This window comes from Nylanderia fulva, unplaced genomic scaffold (assembly GCF_048542155.1).
Source record: "Nylanderia fulva isolate GAGA-0341 unplaced genomic scaffold, ASM4854215v1 Scaffold16, whole genome shotgun sequence".
NCBI lineage: Eukaryota > Metazoa > Arthropoda > Insecta > Hymenoptera > Formicidae > Nylanderia > Nylanderia fulva.
Window position 1 is genome coordinate 3,759,748 of NW_028189835.1, and position 16,110 is coordinate 3,775,857.

The following is a 16,110-nucleotide window of genomic DNA, read 5'->3' on the forward strand; positions in this document are numbered from 1 at the left end:
AGGCGTAGGAGAAGAAAGACGGAGCACCATAGAAAGCTTCCATCCCGGATATCCGCCGAGATGGTGCAGCAGCGTTATTGCCAGCGCGGCCACTTAGACGCTTTTCGGAGATGGTGCTCGCGTGCACCAAAGAATTCACTCGAATTTCGATCTCGCGACCGTGTACCGTCAATGGTCGAGATTCAGAGCTTCGCTCGGTCCCTTTTATTTAAATCCCCTCCCTCTCGCCCCCCTCGTGTCCCCTTTTTGTGGTACGTGCGCGCTCAAAACAGCAAGTCAAGTTCACCGTAAACGCACGTTCGAGATTTAACAAAGCAGAGAAAATTCAAAGGGAAAATATCCTCCCACATGGAGGATGGATCTCGGATGAGGAAAACGACGCAAGTGCAAAAAGAAAAGTCGTATCAATTTTACAACAATCGTCTTTCTTTATATTCGTGTTGCTCGATTTAGCGTCTATATTTGAATTAATCGAAACATATTTTTGGAAGATCAAATAATATTAATAAATATTTTCTATAGCTTAAAAATGGACCTTATAGCAACGTTTTTGTTTATATCAGCTTTTATGCAAATATATATTGAATTTGATCATACATTGTGATATCTTATCGTAAATATAAATATAAAAATGTATCTCTTGCATATTTTTATTCGTATTATTAAATTTGCGACGATGCTATTGATGTACGATCAAAATCAATGCCTTGTGAATTACTTTGATATATAATAAAATCATACTATGCAACAACAATAAATATACAAAAGAAAAAATTGGTATTATAAAGAACAAGAAAAAACAGGATTTATAAGAGGAGCAGGGATATGAGGAAGAAAGAAGGGAGAGTTGAGAAGAGAGAGGAATACTGATGGAGGAAGATGGAAAGCTAAAGAGATAGAGATGCAGATCATACGAAATGACGAGGCAGGAAGCGAAGATATTCGCCCGTGATTTAACTCCCGTTAAGTAAAACCCCATACTTCCTTATCGATTATTCACGTCGCCTCATCATCGGCGCTGAAACCTCGGCTTAATCGTCTAGCGCGATCTAAGGACGACTACTAACGGTATCTCTCCACAAAACTCAAGATTCGTCTCGAATACATAATCTGTCCCGTGCCAAAAGGGAGCGTATAAGATAAGTGCGAGCGAGGAATAGAATATTTGACTTTTGAAGATTAAGTCGTGTACGTCATTCATCCACATAATTGACTTACTTTTTTTTTAATAAAATACAAATCAAATAAATAAGCACTATATGCGTAATGCAATGATTTGAACGTTCTCAAAAGTTGTAAAAATCTCCAGAGAGTTAAAAATAAATGTTAATTTCCACGAACTTTTAATCATCGTTTACAGCCTGCGTATACGATTGATCGAAATTGACGGAAAGTCTCAATGAGTTTTCTGAACGGAGGCTGGAACGGGGCTGAATAAAAACATGAATTTTCGCTTTCCACGTTCCAGCCGTGCAATTTGAAATTGATTATTGTGTTAGGATTGTGAACAAGGTAGAATCGGCCGTGCCACGTGATTCCCTCCGACCGAGAGGCGATGGTAATTTAACTGAAGCCTAGCGTGCACCCATCTGCGAGCGCGCAGCCGCGACACGACGTGGGTAATCGCTTTGATTCCGCGAATGAGAACGGATGTTAGGAAACGCTCTTGCGTTGTATAAAAAAGTAGAAACTAAAAAGTTGTATCTTCCGGCGATACCGATCGGATTCACGGTGAAATTCATTAAAGCGACGCGTTTCGCCACCGCCGAAACGAATGATTGATCTCTTTTTTTCTCGGTTTTACATGCGTTATCGAAAACGGAAACTTTAAAATCGAATTTTTCTCTTTTAATCTTGTCTCGTGATAATCGCGTTGTATAAGATATCATTTTAGTAAATGTGCGTCATTTTTTGACATTATCTTGTCAAAACATGTAATCTTTCTTTGCTTCTTAGATTATTAATTGGTGCAGATCTAAGACTTAAAAAAATAAACTATACGAGAAATTATATGAATCATGAACTATACATCTTAAATAATTTTCTCTAATATATAAATTAATTCTGATGATAATTCGATCGAAATTATTTGAAGAAAATCTCGTCCGACGTAGGTTTATTTCCATTACCAACTTTGCTGCAAATTAATAGTCGAGAGTATATCGATTCAAGAATGAGGAAAAAACTGTGCTTTTGGGAGGAGTACAGAAAATATGATTTGCATCATTAAAGGCAGAAAAATGTACCAAAGTGTGAAACACGTTCTCGGCACGTGCTTCGCGTGCGCACGTTTTGCATTTCTAGTCTACAATTGTTGGCAGAAGAATTCCTAGAAACGTAGAAACGCCGACGATGAATCACACACGGCAACAGCAGCAGCGTCTCCTTCGCAATACACGATGATGACAGTGCTACTCGAGATCGTTAATCACGATATTGCGCTCGCGATGCGCGCAACGATCGCACACAATCACCGTAGGGGAATAACTTAATGACAACGGTGCAACATTTTATTCCTGTCGTAATCGACAGCGCGCGCTGAAAAACTGTACGATGATGATTCGAGTACCGCACGTGCCGCATGCGATAACTCTATTATCGTATTGCACGCAGATAAGATTCAATTATTACGATTAATGTATATACGCGCTATCAACGAGGCACATATATAACCGTTTACATGTATACATTTAATTGACTTGTAAACATGTTAATTTACTTTTTTTAATCTCGTTAACATTCTTGTATCGATTCGACAGATCAATTAAAATTATAGGAATAATTTATAGAATGATTGATTATTGATTAAAAATAAAAACCATAAAATATTGTTATAAATTAAATATTTGCGATCGAGAAAATAATTATGTAAAACGATGGCAGCGCGTCCGCAATTATTAGACGCGGATTAAATAAATCCGGTATATAGGAGCAGAGACGGCGCGACTTAATTACACACGCGAAGATATAAGAAAAAAAAACAGAACAGAGGTTGCAACTCGGTTGAGGATTTATCTCCGTTTTACATTCAGATGTCGACGCAGCGAAGGCCTCTCTGGAGAACGTGCCGGCGAACTTGTATGAAAGCGTATGCGTGCCAGATTTAGGTGATTTTGTGGGATACCAGGGTGGCGGCCATCAGGTGGCAACACCAGAACATAAAAATCCGCCGACGCCCGCCAATTCGGCCACCTCCAACTCCTCCGGTCCTCCTCAGAGCGGTACGCAACAACAACCCTCGATACAACCCTCTTCGGCCGCGGTGTCCCTGCCATCGAGACAGTATCATAACGATGGTAAGTCCACTTTTTCTATTCCTCCGTCTTCCTCCGTCGTGAAGGATCGCTCTCGACTGCTGTAGAAATTCTCTGCAGCGATATTTTTCTCGCGCCACTAGATCGAACCGTGAATTTTTCTCCGACAGTCGGAAATTTTCGCAGGCTTTTTTTATACAATACTCTCACAAGCGTCCCTCTAAAAGATATTTAATAATCAAATAAATGAGAAATTTATTGAATTTTTCTCTACTCTGAAGATATAAAAAATTGTCATGGACGAAAGGAATTAGAAATTATTTTGTTCAACAGTCGGAAATTTTCGGGGTCTTTTTATACAGTACTCTTACAAGCATCCCAGCGACTGTTCCTCTAAAAAATATTTAATAATAAAATAAATGAGAAATTGTGTAATTTTTCTCTACTCTGAAGATATAAAAAATTGTCAAGGACGAAAGGAATTTTAAATTACCTCTCTCCAACTATAAAGTTGAATAAACGTGCGCGTAAAAAATAGGAAAAAAACCGTAAACGAGGATGACGAATAATTGCAACGACACCCACATTCCCTGTACACAATCCTCCTTTTTTTCGATACCGATAATCCGGTCGCGTGCATACGACGCACGCAAAGAGCCGCTAAATTACGCGACAAGCGGTTTTTTTTTTTTTTTTATTTATTTATTTCCCCCGATTGCAAGTGCAAACGAAAGCGTGGAGGAGTTTCTCATTGTTACGTCAGGGTGGCTGATAACATCTCTCGGGTTGGCGCGTTTGCACGTGTTGCAAACGCAAACCTCTCATTATCGTCACTGTTCGTTTCTCATTTAACGTTTCTTCGTCATCATCGTATAGCCAGCGACAGGTCGCGATTTCACCGACGCGACGTCTAGAAATCGACCGTCAAATATCTAGTCTCTCTCTCTCTCTCTCAAAGTGGATTACAACATATGTCTCGTTATTAGCTTACGACAGGCAAGGTAGGGCGAATTGTTTCGCAGTGAAATCCAATCGAGAAGATTTAATCTTCAAGATACCGTGAGTTGGATCATTTTCAATTTTTGTACTTTGCTTCGTTCGTCGTCGAAAATTATAAACGAATCTGAAGAATTTACGCCGTATCGCGATTCGCACTCTTGAAATCTTGGAGAATACAGTGCTACATAATATCTGAATAACAAATGAATGAGCTATCCCACATGATAGTTTAGAGATAAGATCGGTGATGACGTAAGCTATTCGCGCGCGGCACATTCAAACTCATTTTTTCCACTTTTTGTGGAATAGCTCGTGGAATAATTCTCTCACTAAGCTATTCTATTCATTCACAGAAGTTTTCAGAACGGTATCTCTTGAATCGCGGCTTCTCTATTGCGATTCACGAAAGACGAGAAGATTGCCAAAGATTTCGCGTCAAGTTTTGTAAAACCGAGCTTCGATTGAATCAAGCACCCAGCGAAAAAAAATTGGTTACATAATTAAATTTTGTTACGACGTAAACAATTGAAATTTCGCATTCCAAAGAATAACATTGTTCGAATGACGAATCTGATTTTAATTTCATTATAAAGCGCGGAGAATGAGTTACCAAGTGAAAATATCAACGCTAACGCTGGCGTAACCCACGTGTAAAATTTCCCTCTTGCGTTTTCTTGCTACGTGAAAATTTTTGCACAAAGTGCACGATACGCGCTATATAACTGACCCAATTTCATTTGACCATTCGATCATCTATCTGGCTTTGACCGAGTTACTTTCGTCATATATGCTTATCCGTTGTAAGATCGCATTTATCATTATATGATGAATCAGCTTTCCCCGAGTTTTTTTCTTTTTACACAATATATCAATGCCCTGCTGTCGAAAGAGATCGAAATCTGCCAGTGCATTTATGGATTATAATACCTCGATATTTGATATATCGCAGAATTCAAGAGCTACAAGAATTGAAGAAATATTTTTTTATAGGATGAGCTGATCAATTTTTTGAGACGATTTTTTTTCTCGAAAATTGTTTCTCATATCAGTAATTTTTTAAGCAATAAACGATTGAGAAAAAAGGACTTTTCATAAACTAAATAGAGTCAAATATCATTATAATTAAACTTCAAGTTTTAATGGACTATTTCAATCGTTTATTACTTGAAAATTATTGATTAGAAATTACACGGAGAGAATTTTCTCTTAGAATTAACCCTGAAAATCATGGTAATGTAAAAAATATTAATATGCACATAGCAAAATTAATCGAATATATTTCATATCTTATTATTGTGGTAGATATGAATATTTTTTATTTTGTGGTAAATATTTAATTAAAGAAACTTGTAAAATTCTTAATTCCAATACTATAGTGCCCTACGATTACCGTGATTTTGAGGATAAATTCCGAGACAATTCTTTCTATATGTAGACGTGCGACTACAGAGTATAATTGAAACCATATGATTTCGCGAAAGCAGGCCTTTATCAATGGCTGATAATCCATTCCGTAATCCGTACTACACGCGTGCAATTGAGTGCGTTGATGGCATCGGAGGCACGCGCAATAGAACGACGATGGACGAAATAGAATAGAATGAAACCGAGCCGAGCCGAGCGGATCGGAGCGGAGGAGAGCATTATAGCGAGGGGCCTTACGTCATTGCAGCAGTGACCGTGGGTGAACGAGGGAAAGTCGGGCTCTCTACACGCTCCGCCGCGGACAATGGAGACGATTCGCTCGCTCACGCCCGCTCCGTATGTCCGTCTCGATCTGTGTACACACACGTGTATACGCACGTTAATGAATGCGCTCGCGTTAGATCCCTCGTCTCTATTCTGATTTCAATCGCGTTCCGTCTACGTGGAAAATAGAATGAAATCAGCATTAAAACTCTAATTGAAATCTAGCTTCTTCTGGAGATTCTCTCGCGTAAGTATTATTTACGAGAGAAATATTATTCGATAGAGCAATCTCTCAACTCGAGCCAAAAATTGACAGAAAAGGAATCAATTGAATGAGCGAGGAATTCAATCTTCAATTGACGAGCTAAATTAAATTTGGCTTACATACCAACGAGGTGTCCTGAGAGACACAAGTTTTAATATATAGTGATTGAAATGTTTTTTTTTTTTTTTTTTAATTAATACCACTTTAATTATATTGACATCTTAAAAGAATTAATCATTTGATAAAGACCTAAACCACAGGTCGAAACGTCATGAATTAAATAAATGAAGAAAAATTTTTGTAGTCCAGTATTGGTCGTTTTTTTTCACGAATTTAATTTAATTCTTACTGGCGACTAATGAATTAACAAAGACATCAAAGTATTTAAATTAAATATCGCTGGGACTTTCGCTGAGATTTTAGGCGTGAATAAAAAAAAAATATCAAAAGAGACGGCAAAGTCGTCAACATTCGTAGATGTCAAAGACAGGTTTCGGGCTAGGAAAGTTTGACAACCGCTGACTGATATTCGCTCATGCAATTCACCGAAGTTCCTCGAAGACCCAGCTGGTACCGTATATACGGACGCGTCGTTACAAAGCGACCAACACAGACATCCGTATAATAGACTCATTATTTCTGCTTGCTAAAGCACTGTTACGTTATGTATCACAGCTCTTCGAGGTCTCTAGTTCGACTCTCGCTTATCCTCGCTTTCGACCTCCTCGTGTCGGAACCGACGTGTCGCGTTATTTGGGAATCATATAGTCGAATTCCAATTTTTTGCTTTCAAATATCCCATGCAACATTAAATTCAAATAACCATTGCTTGGAAATTGCCCCTCAAATTATTTTTCACATATAAATACCCGTATAATAATAAATTGATTGAGTGATACTGTAGCGTAGATTAATATTTCGTAAGGGTGGGATATCAATTTTTTTTATCGAACACTTATATTAGGGGATCTTTTTCGGTGCGCGTTGTTCACGAAGGCAACTCACCGCTTCGCGTCACGTATATCGCGTCTCTGTGTGCGCGTGCATAAATTAACGACATCGAGACGAGCGCGAAGACGAAAACGAGCGACGCGAGAGAGCGCAAAAGCCGTTCCGTTCTTCTCTGTCTGCGCGGTTTACTGACCACACGCGACCAAAAAAGGAGCGCTATCTGCGTGACGTCCATTTAATATGGACGTTTATGGAAGAGGAGAGGTCGGCTAATTCGCGCCGCGGCGAATACAATGATTATTTGTTAAGCAACCCTCGCGTTATAACTAACGGCGACGAATATGCGGCATTCTGATCGGCTTCTGTCTCTGTCTCTCCCCGGCTCTAACGTCCAGCTCTTTGATGCGTCGATTCGATAAGCGACTTTGAATTTATTCGAAATTCTCTACACGTAGAAAATTTTAATAAAAAAGTAATGGGAGGAAGGGGCGCAATCTGCGCTCTTGGCTTTGTTTGTCTAATGAAGACAGATGCTTTCGTTTATTAAAAAATTTCTTTTAAATATATATATATGTAATAAATTAGTAAAAAATTATAACGCTCTTATATATTAAAATAAAATTGTAAAATTAATGTAAGAACAGGCCAACTCAATATATATATATTCTTCGTATTCAACATCCGCGCGTAACTCATTTTTCATTCGTTATCACGTAACAAATCACCTCAATTTCACGCTACGCTTTTTCCACGAGCGCTGGAAAGCACACCGGAGCATTCTGCAAATTGTAACTAATTTTTCAAATCAGTATACTTAATACATATATAACTATAGTTACGCGAGGCTTAATATTCGCGCGATAATAAAACCGCAATAACACGTTTTCTCGGATAGAACTTGAAGGCGCGAACGAGGCGAAGCCACGCAATTTCCTGCGTCGCGAGTCGCGAAGAGATATGCAATACCACGATGTCGTGTACGAATATACACATATACATACACGTGCATCGGCGTCGATCATATTGTGCTGCCGCAGATCGCGATATATAAAGATATATATAAAGAACGATCGGTATAGGGCTAGAAGTGCTGAGAGACTCGCTTGTAGGGATGAAGCGAACAGAAAAAGAAGAAAGGGGCGCGTCGGAGAGACGAAAGGGAGGGAGGGGTGGTTGGCACAGGTTGTATTCATTCACTCGTTCATTCATAGTTCGTACACCGCCTCGAGGGTCTACAAAGCCTCTTGCTCATTCAGAACTCGCGACACGACCGTGTGGCGTACGTATGCGCGCGCGCGCGCGCTTGTGTGCGTTTATATATATATACGTGTATATGTGCTTTTTTTTTCGTCCTTTCTTTCCTGTTCGTGCGTATCGTCCTCCTTCTCGTCATCGTCATCGTCGTGGTTATCGTCAAGGTTTTCGTACGCATACGCCATCATGAACGGCGTAAGGTAAATATACGAACGGCCGGAAATAGAAAAGTATACTTCTTCCACAAATGGTATATAACTGTTTCGAAGCACGAAAAATATTCCAGGATCTGCTGGACGTGTTTATACGACTACCGAAAATGATATTAGCATGCAAATTTATATTAATGTTTGTGCGCGCGTATGTGTGAGAACGGTTGAAATTAGTGTCTCAACGCCTTATTATTAACACTTTTAATTGCGCGAATGAAAATGGAGGAAATTAAATGAATGAATTTTTCACATGGAAGAATGAAAAGAATTAATTCTCAGTTAATTATCCCTGAAGATATAACTCGCTTTGCAATTTATCGCGTTAACACGTTTCCGCGAAAATTTTCACAGCCAAGATAAAGATATCTAATGGATCTCCGAAATTAAATAAAATACACGAACGTAAAAAAAAAATGTCCTCTTTTCTGTATATAATATTGATTCAAATTGCAATCACAAAACAGCTATTTCGAAGCTTCTACATTAATACTCGTATACATTGAGAAAATATTTTTCTTCGACGAGTGATTGCGAAATACATCCGATATTGGTACGTTTAACCATAATTATGGAGGTAAAAAAATGGTGAACAAGGAACGACTCGAGGAACGAGGGTAACAGCCCGAGTCGAGGAGGGAAGAGAGAAAAAAAAAAGCAGAAGCGATATTCGGAGCTCACGTTACAACCGGAAGTCGCTGGGCAGGGCTGGCTGGTAGTAAAAGGAAAGGGGAGGGAGACCTACCCCAATACGGGACGGCAAGATAGTTTTATAATGTCCTCGAGTACTCCTCCCTTAATGCACTCGTAAATGCACCCTCCTTGGAAACCGCTTCGCCGCGGCATTGTTGCTCACTTCGAGAGTGTGTTTCGATTGAGAGGAAGAATCGCACAGATGTGGAGGAGAGAACCAGATCGTCTTGCGTGACTAGTTTCGTTCGAATATACGTTATAATAAGCGATTCCCCTTCCAGCGGATTTCTACTAGATTTTATATGAACAAAAAATATGTACGCGTTTTTTCTACAAAATATCTCCAAGGGTTAATTAAAATATGCATTTGTGCTCTCTTCGATCATTGATCAATTCGACATATAAAATTTCGATATCTCTTAATCATTTTTATATTATTGGTTTATTTCAATGCATTGGAAATGTATATAATAAAAAATGTAAATTAGTTCAATTAAAAATATAACTCGATAAGATTCAATTGCACTGATAATTCGATAATAGAAAATTGAGTGTTAATGGTAAATACATAGAGTTGACGTTTCTATTGATAAATAATTCATTTATTATATATATTCATTTATTGAAAATAAGTACACACTACGTTTCGACCCACATTGTGGTCCTTTTCAAGTGCTAGAATACAAAAATACATAATTTGGCAAGCGAAATTAACATTACATTAATACTTATTTTCAATAAATGAATAGCCAGTTTTTGGTCGAATTTTAAATTGCGTCTTATTATTTGTGAAAATTTCATCAACAATTAATTGTGAAGAGTTTCCATTCACATTTTTGCCGATAAAATCCAATATAAAAGTCTGCTATTATTTCAAAATACGAAAACGATATTTAATATTGATTATCTTCCAAGAAAATCTGGCCTGTTTTCAATCCCCTTCCACACCAACCGCAGGAAGGGGTATACTAAATTGCGATCAATTAGACGCACAAATAGAAAATAGAAAACAGCGGATCACGCGCCTCTCTATGTTCGGATATAGGCCCGGAACGGTAAAAGCCCGCGCGTTCTTATTGTGCCGGCCCTCGTAAGTCCCATTGCTATTGCCGGTCGGACTATACGAACCAAGAGAGAGAGAGAGGCACGAGGCGTAGGGGAGTGAGCACTTCCGGTCCCCTCTGCATCACGTGCGAGCCCGCCGCCGAACAGAGAAACCCTCGCCTCAACATCCGGTCCGCCTCCTTCATCTCCCTCCCTCCCCTTTGCAAGCAGCCCCCTCTCGAAAAATAGGCTAGGTCCTTCTCTCGACGAACGTGCGCGCGTTTACTATACACGAGGAGACGATCTAAATGATCTAGCGTGACGAAACACGTACGATCGAGGGGTCGAGACAGTTTTTGTCTCTTCTAAGTATGTAAGCGACACAGGCGTGTCAGAAAAAAAATTAAATTGTATTTAATATTAAATCAATTTTTTAATTTCTTTTATTTCTTTCTATATAAAAATGCCGGTGAAAAAATGTATGGGAGGGATATTATTTAATTTCTAATAATAATTAAATTTACTTTTGTTAATCCATCATACTCTTAATTGATCGATTATTAATTCGTATTATTCGCTGTTTTCTTAAATCACGCACTTCTAATGTATACAATTAAATTTATAAGATATATATATATAGAACTCAAATAAAATTTATTAGCACTATTCCGAGCGAATAAAATTTAATTTCATATCGCTCTTTATGGAAGGTATTCCATTTTATACGAAATAATAGACAAACCATTATAAGAAGATCAAATCATATGATAATTTTATAATTTATAATAATTTTTTAATAAGATTTACATATATATATATTTATCGTGGGAAAAAACAAAATATCCTAAGAACTAATTTTTAAATAATTATCCACCCACCCACGATTCTATCCATCGAAAATTAGCGTTCCAATCAACAAGTTACACTTATCAGAAGACGAAGAGGTAGCTTGAAAAAAATCCGAAAGAGAAGCAAATATCAGGTATACAAATTGATATATTCCATATACACCTATTTATACATAGAGCACTCAACGACGCAACGAGACGAGAGAGAGAAAGAGAGAGAGACGGCACCGGTGGCAGCAGGTGGTTGAGAAGCTTCGAGGGGGCGTTTTGCGATCTCCCTTCCTCTCCCTGCCATCGTTCCCCTCGCTCCCTCTTCGGCGAAACTGGCGGCTAGCGAGTAAAGTGAGTTCCCTATCTCGTTCCCCTCCACGCGGCGGATCAAAGCCCCACTTCGCCGGTCTCGTGAACTCCCATCTTCCACCTCCATCGCGCGGCACCAATGCGACAAGGGGATAGTCTCGTACGAGATGTTGTGCCCCCCTGGCGGAGGGGCAGGGAAATGCGATGGAGGATGAAAGGGAGTTCTCGAGTGCGCGCGCGCGCGCGGCAGAGACACGGAGGACCGGAGAGCGGAAACGGTACGGCGCTTCGTCACAGTGACACGCGCGCTCGCGTCAAGTGGAGGAGAGTGTGAGGAGCGCACGCGAGAGCACTCTCCCGTTCTTCTGTGTGTACAGTAGCCGCGCGCGTCTGTTCTCTTCTCTTCTCGACGCGTTACTCTTCTCTATTGAGTGCGCCCGCGAACGTTTCTTCAAAGTGACAGTATCATTCGCGGTGATATCCGTCGTTCGAAGTTGCATGTCTCGTGACGTGGATTAAGGATACTCTATTGTCAGAGCGAATCAATTTCACTCCCGGGAAATTCAATCCCGATTATATACGGAACTGAGAGTGCGCGGGAGGAATTTTATTCGATTGTGTGGGACCCGCGAACGTAGTGAGTAATTAGTGGATTTAATTGAATTATGGATATATATATAATATGAGACTGAAATGGAAAGTGAATAATCAAGGAGTATGTATACCTGGGAAATTAATTTTAATTCTAATTGAGATATAGAACTCCGAGTGTGTACAGTAAAAATAATTAAGAAGGGATATCTTGAAAATTATAAATTCGACTTTGATTTACGAGGGGGACCGAGCGACTCCAAACTGGAGTGTTTAATTTTCCTTCGGGATGGAATTGAGCAAGGACAGGATACCTGAGAACTGCTGAGAACAGCGTGCAGCTGAGTCAACGAAAATCGAAGAGGATTGACGCGGCCAGCCGAGGAGACACCTGTTGCTCTCTCTCGCAGCTGAGTGCAAAATTTCCCGATCGCGGAGACTCGAGTTTTTCCTCTATCGGAGAATACAAGGCGATCAAATCGGTTTACAAAAAAAATTAGTTTCGAAAGAAATCCATGCCTTCCGCGGAACTCGCGAGAGAGGGACCGAACTCGCATCGTGATCGCAGCTGGTCGAGCCATGCACAACACGTTGACAGCGTCCGAATAATTCGGATGGCTCGCGGACTCGCGCTGTCGCTCGAGGAGTGAACCAACAACATCGTCGTCGTCGCGTAGGACAATCGAAGACGTCACGGCGGGCGTCGTGAGCGTCGAGACGTCGCGGCCTTCGGGGCAGGCGCCGGTGATAATAATTGACGCGTACGCGGCGAATATCGGGACGTTAACGAGCGGCGGTGGCAGCAACAGCAACAGCAACAGCAGCAGCAGCAGTAGCGGCGTTAACGCGGTCGCGTCTTCGGAAATGGTGCTCCAGATGCTGGACACGCTGATGACAGGCCACGAACCGTTCTTCGCCGATTATCCCGCGTACCAGGAGGCGGAGCCTCTCACCAGCCATCATCCGCATCATCAGCATTCGCATCAGCACACGATCACGCGCAGCAACACCAGCGTGGTGCCGCCGGTCTCGCTGGACGCGACCACCCACACGCCAGGTACCTTACGATTTTCATGCCCGAGTCGCGTATCGCGACGACAAAATTCGGACATTGTTAGGTTCAAGAGAATACACCCCCCGAAACGAAAACAGAAATCTAAATATATACGTACTCCTGAAAAAAATCTTCAATTTCTGAGAGTCTGCGAGATCATCGCGTAAAAGGAGCAGGATGTCACACGCTGAAAACAATTTATTGACTTCGAAGAAATATTTATTTTCAGTACTGCCTGATCATTTATGCGAAACTAATAATATTGATTTGATGTGAAAAATATTGGTCTTTTCGAATAAATGATTTGTTAGGCAGCATTGAAATCAATATTTATTAATTTAATAATTTTTTTTCAGTGCAGGTTTCAATTTCGAATCGATATATTGGGTGCTTTCCATTTAGCAACACGCAAGCGTTTCTATATCCTTGTTCTACATTCTAAGAATAAAAATAGAATAATTGTGTCGACTTGTGTTGCTAAATGAAAAGCATTTTCAATAGAATATTACAGAGAGGAAATCGAGAAAATTATTATTGACGATCTCTCAAAAATAGGACTGATTACAAGGGATTAAGAGGAAGATGATTTCTTAATAAGAGGTTCGCTTTCTTTTTGTAGGCATTAATTTTGAGACATGATTATTTTTATATCATACATTTTCACGATGTATGTATCTTTGACGATTCTTATTTAAATTCTCTCCTGGATCTTCCGAATCCAAGTAAAATTCAACGTTTAATGACAAAATATCAACATCCTGTACAAAAATGATCACGCTTTACATTTGTACATCATAACGCAATCCAGCCGAATTAATATTTATTGTTCAAGCGACATTATAATTTCTAATTCTAGTCTGCTGATATCGAACGATTGTCTTTATCGTGTGAGAAGTCAAGTGTCAGAGATCCCGTATATAAGGCACAGAATTATTTACTGCAATTACGTGATAATCCAGAGAATAGGGAATTTTTTTAATTCAAATCTTTTTAATAACAAAATATATTGAATTTTTATTTTTAAGGGATTGAATAATAAAGTATTACAAGGGTAGAATAAATTTTTATATCTTTTATATACCTAATTTTTACTGCTATTTTCCAATCTATTTATTAATGCTATAATTACTTGTAATACCAAGACATTTTTAATATCTTTTTATGTTTAATTTTAAATTTTTAATACAATTAGAAATCTGTGAAAATGTAAATCTATAAAAATATTTTCTTGATATTCTCTTGATAGGAAACAATAAATATTGTTTTTACTATCGTTATGTGACAATTATAAAATTGAGAAACTGATCGGATAGCAATAAGCATAACATTTCTAGGCCACTTCAATATAATTTTTGATGATAACATATTCATAAATTATAAGCATGAAGAGGGCAATCTAATTTGAATTAAATCAAGGTTGCGCGCGGTCGTATATGCTAGTTTGAAATTTATTACTGACATATATAACAAGAGAGAATACATTTTTCTATCTAACTTATTATTTATATAAAATATTAATCAAAGTTAATTATGAGAATTGTAATTCAAACAATTCTTTATTTTTAAAAACAAAACTATATAATCTTAATTCATGTATCTCTAAGAGAGAGAAAGAGAGTTTCTGTTTAACAAACCAACAATAAGCTCTTCGAGTATTTCGACAGAAACGATTTCGTAAAATTGATCTCATTTTCGTCGCGCGATTGGACGACTCGTTCCATGAAGGGCAGATACATCACAATTATAACATTCGACTATCTGCATAATGGCCCGTAACTATAGTATTATTTTTAACGTCAGCATCTTTTGTTCGCGATACGTCCCTCGTTCCTCTCGGTTAAGGTGTGGCCCTTGTTAAGCCGGCAATAAAGCGTATCGCGCAAGGTCTCAGTTGTTGTACACACTTGGGAGTTAGGGTTACACGGTTCGGATGCTTCGGAATTGCAGCTGGTTTAGAGATAAAAATTCTATCAATGTTGTAATACGTCGTAAATGAAGATATCTCGATATCTTTAATCAGAACATTCCTTAATAAAAATATCTCTCAATATTGTGATTATGTAAAGCGGTTTAATCAAAATTCAAAACTCGAAACATAAGAGATTATAATCAATCATATTCGATTTTATTCTTCTCATATTTAACTGTGATTGTTTGTAATTTCTTATATCTTACGTGTTGAATGCTTATGTTAGATACTGCTTAATATTACTCAAATCTTCCTATATCGTTTATTTCTTAAATTCGTAGATTTTGAAATATTTATCTTATCAGCATAAAGTATATATTATCCATATATCGATTTAATCGTGGGAAAGAATAATATAAAAATCGATTGAATCATATTCAAGGGATGTTAAAATCCAAGTACACATCCATGCAGAAATTAATACGTCTAATTTGTTATTATTCATCAGTATGTTCGCACATCCACATCATTATATATGTATATATATATATAATTTCTTAGATCATTAAATACTGACAATGTTGATGAGGAAGAATAATTCTTTTCTTTTACATAAATTTTTTCCTAAATAAAATTCCCTCGTAAGAAATTAATAATTAATACTTGTTAAAATGTATACAAGTCATTTATTTATTTAACTCTTTTTTAGTTATTTTACGCAGATGATTAATAACTGATTTTCTTTATAGACAACTCGCGCGAATTTTTATGCAGAAAGACGTTTCATCTGGCGTCGAGGGCGTGCAATGCGCGTTTCACGTGTATACCCAGACATATTCATGGGATAGGTAGAGTGTGGGAGAGTTCGCAGGTCACCGGTCTAACGAACAATGCGTGATTTCGTTGTGCCGCCGTCGTCGTCGTCGTCGTGGACGACTTTTTTACGAGCCGCGCTCATCGCGCGTCTCTCCCGTGTATTCTACGTGCTTGTATGACACTTCGCGCACATCTATATGTGTGTGTGTTGTATATGCGTGTGCTTGAGTAAAA

General features: G+C 38.7%; 1 protein-coding gene across 6 annotated transcripts in view; it reads left to right on the top strand.

Annotated features, from left to right (window-relative positions):
- pnt (ETS transcription factor pointed) overlaps nt 1-16,110 on the top strand; it is a 114,253-nt gene that overhangs the window by 86,717 nt on the left and 11,426 nt on the right. For 5 of the 6 annotated variants that reach the window (XM_029315084.2, XM_029315083.2, XM_029315087.2 and 2 more), the window contains one exon: nt 3,033-3,296. The exons of the other annotated variant lie outside the window; for it this stretch is intronic. In XM_029315084.2, the coding sequence (XP_029170917.1) occupies nt 3,033-3,296 (264 nt within the window). The remainder of the gene's footprint in view (nt 1-3,032; nt 3,297-16,110) is intronic. 6 annotated transcript variants of the gene reach the window in all.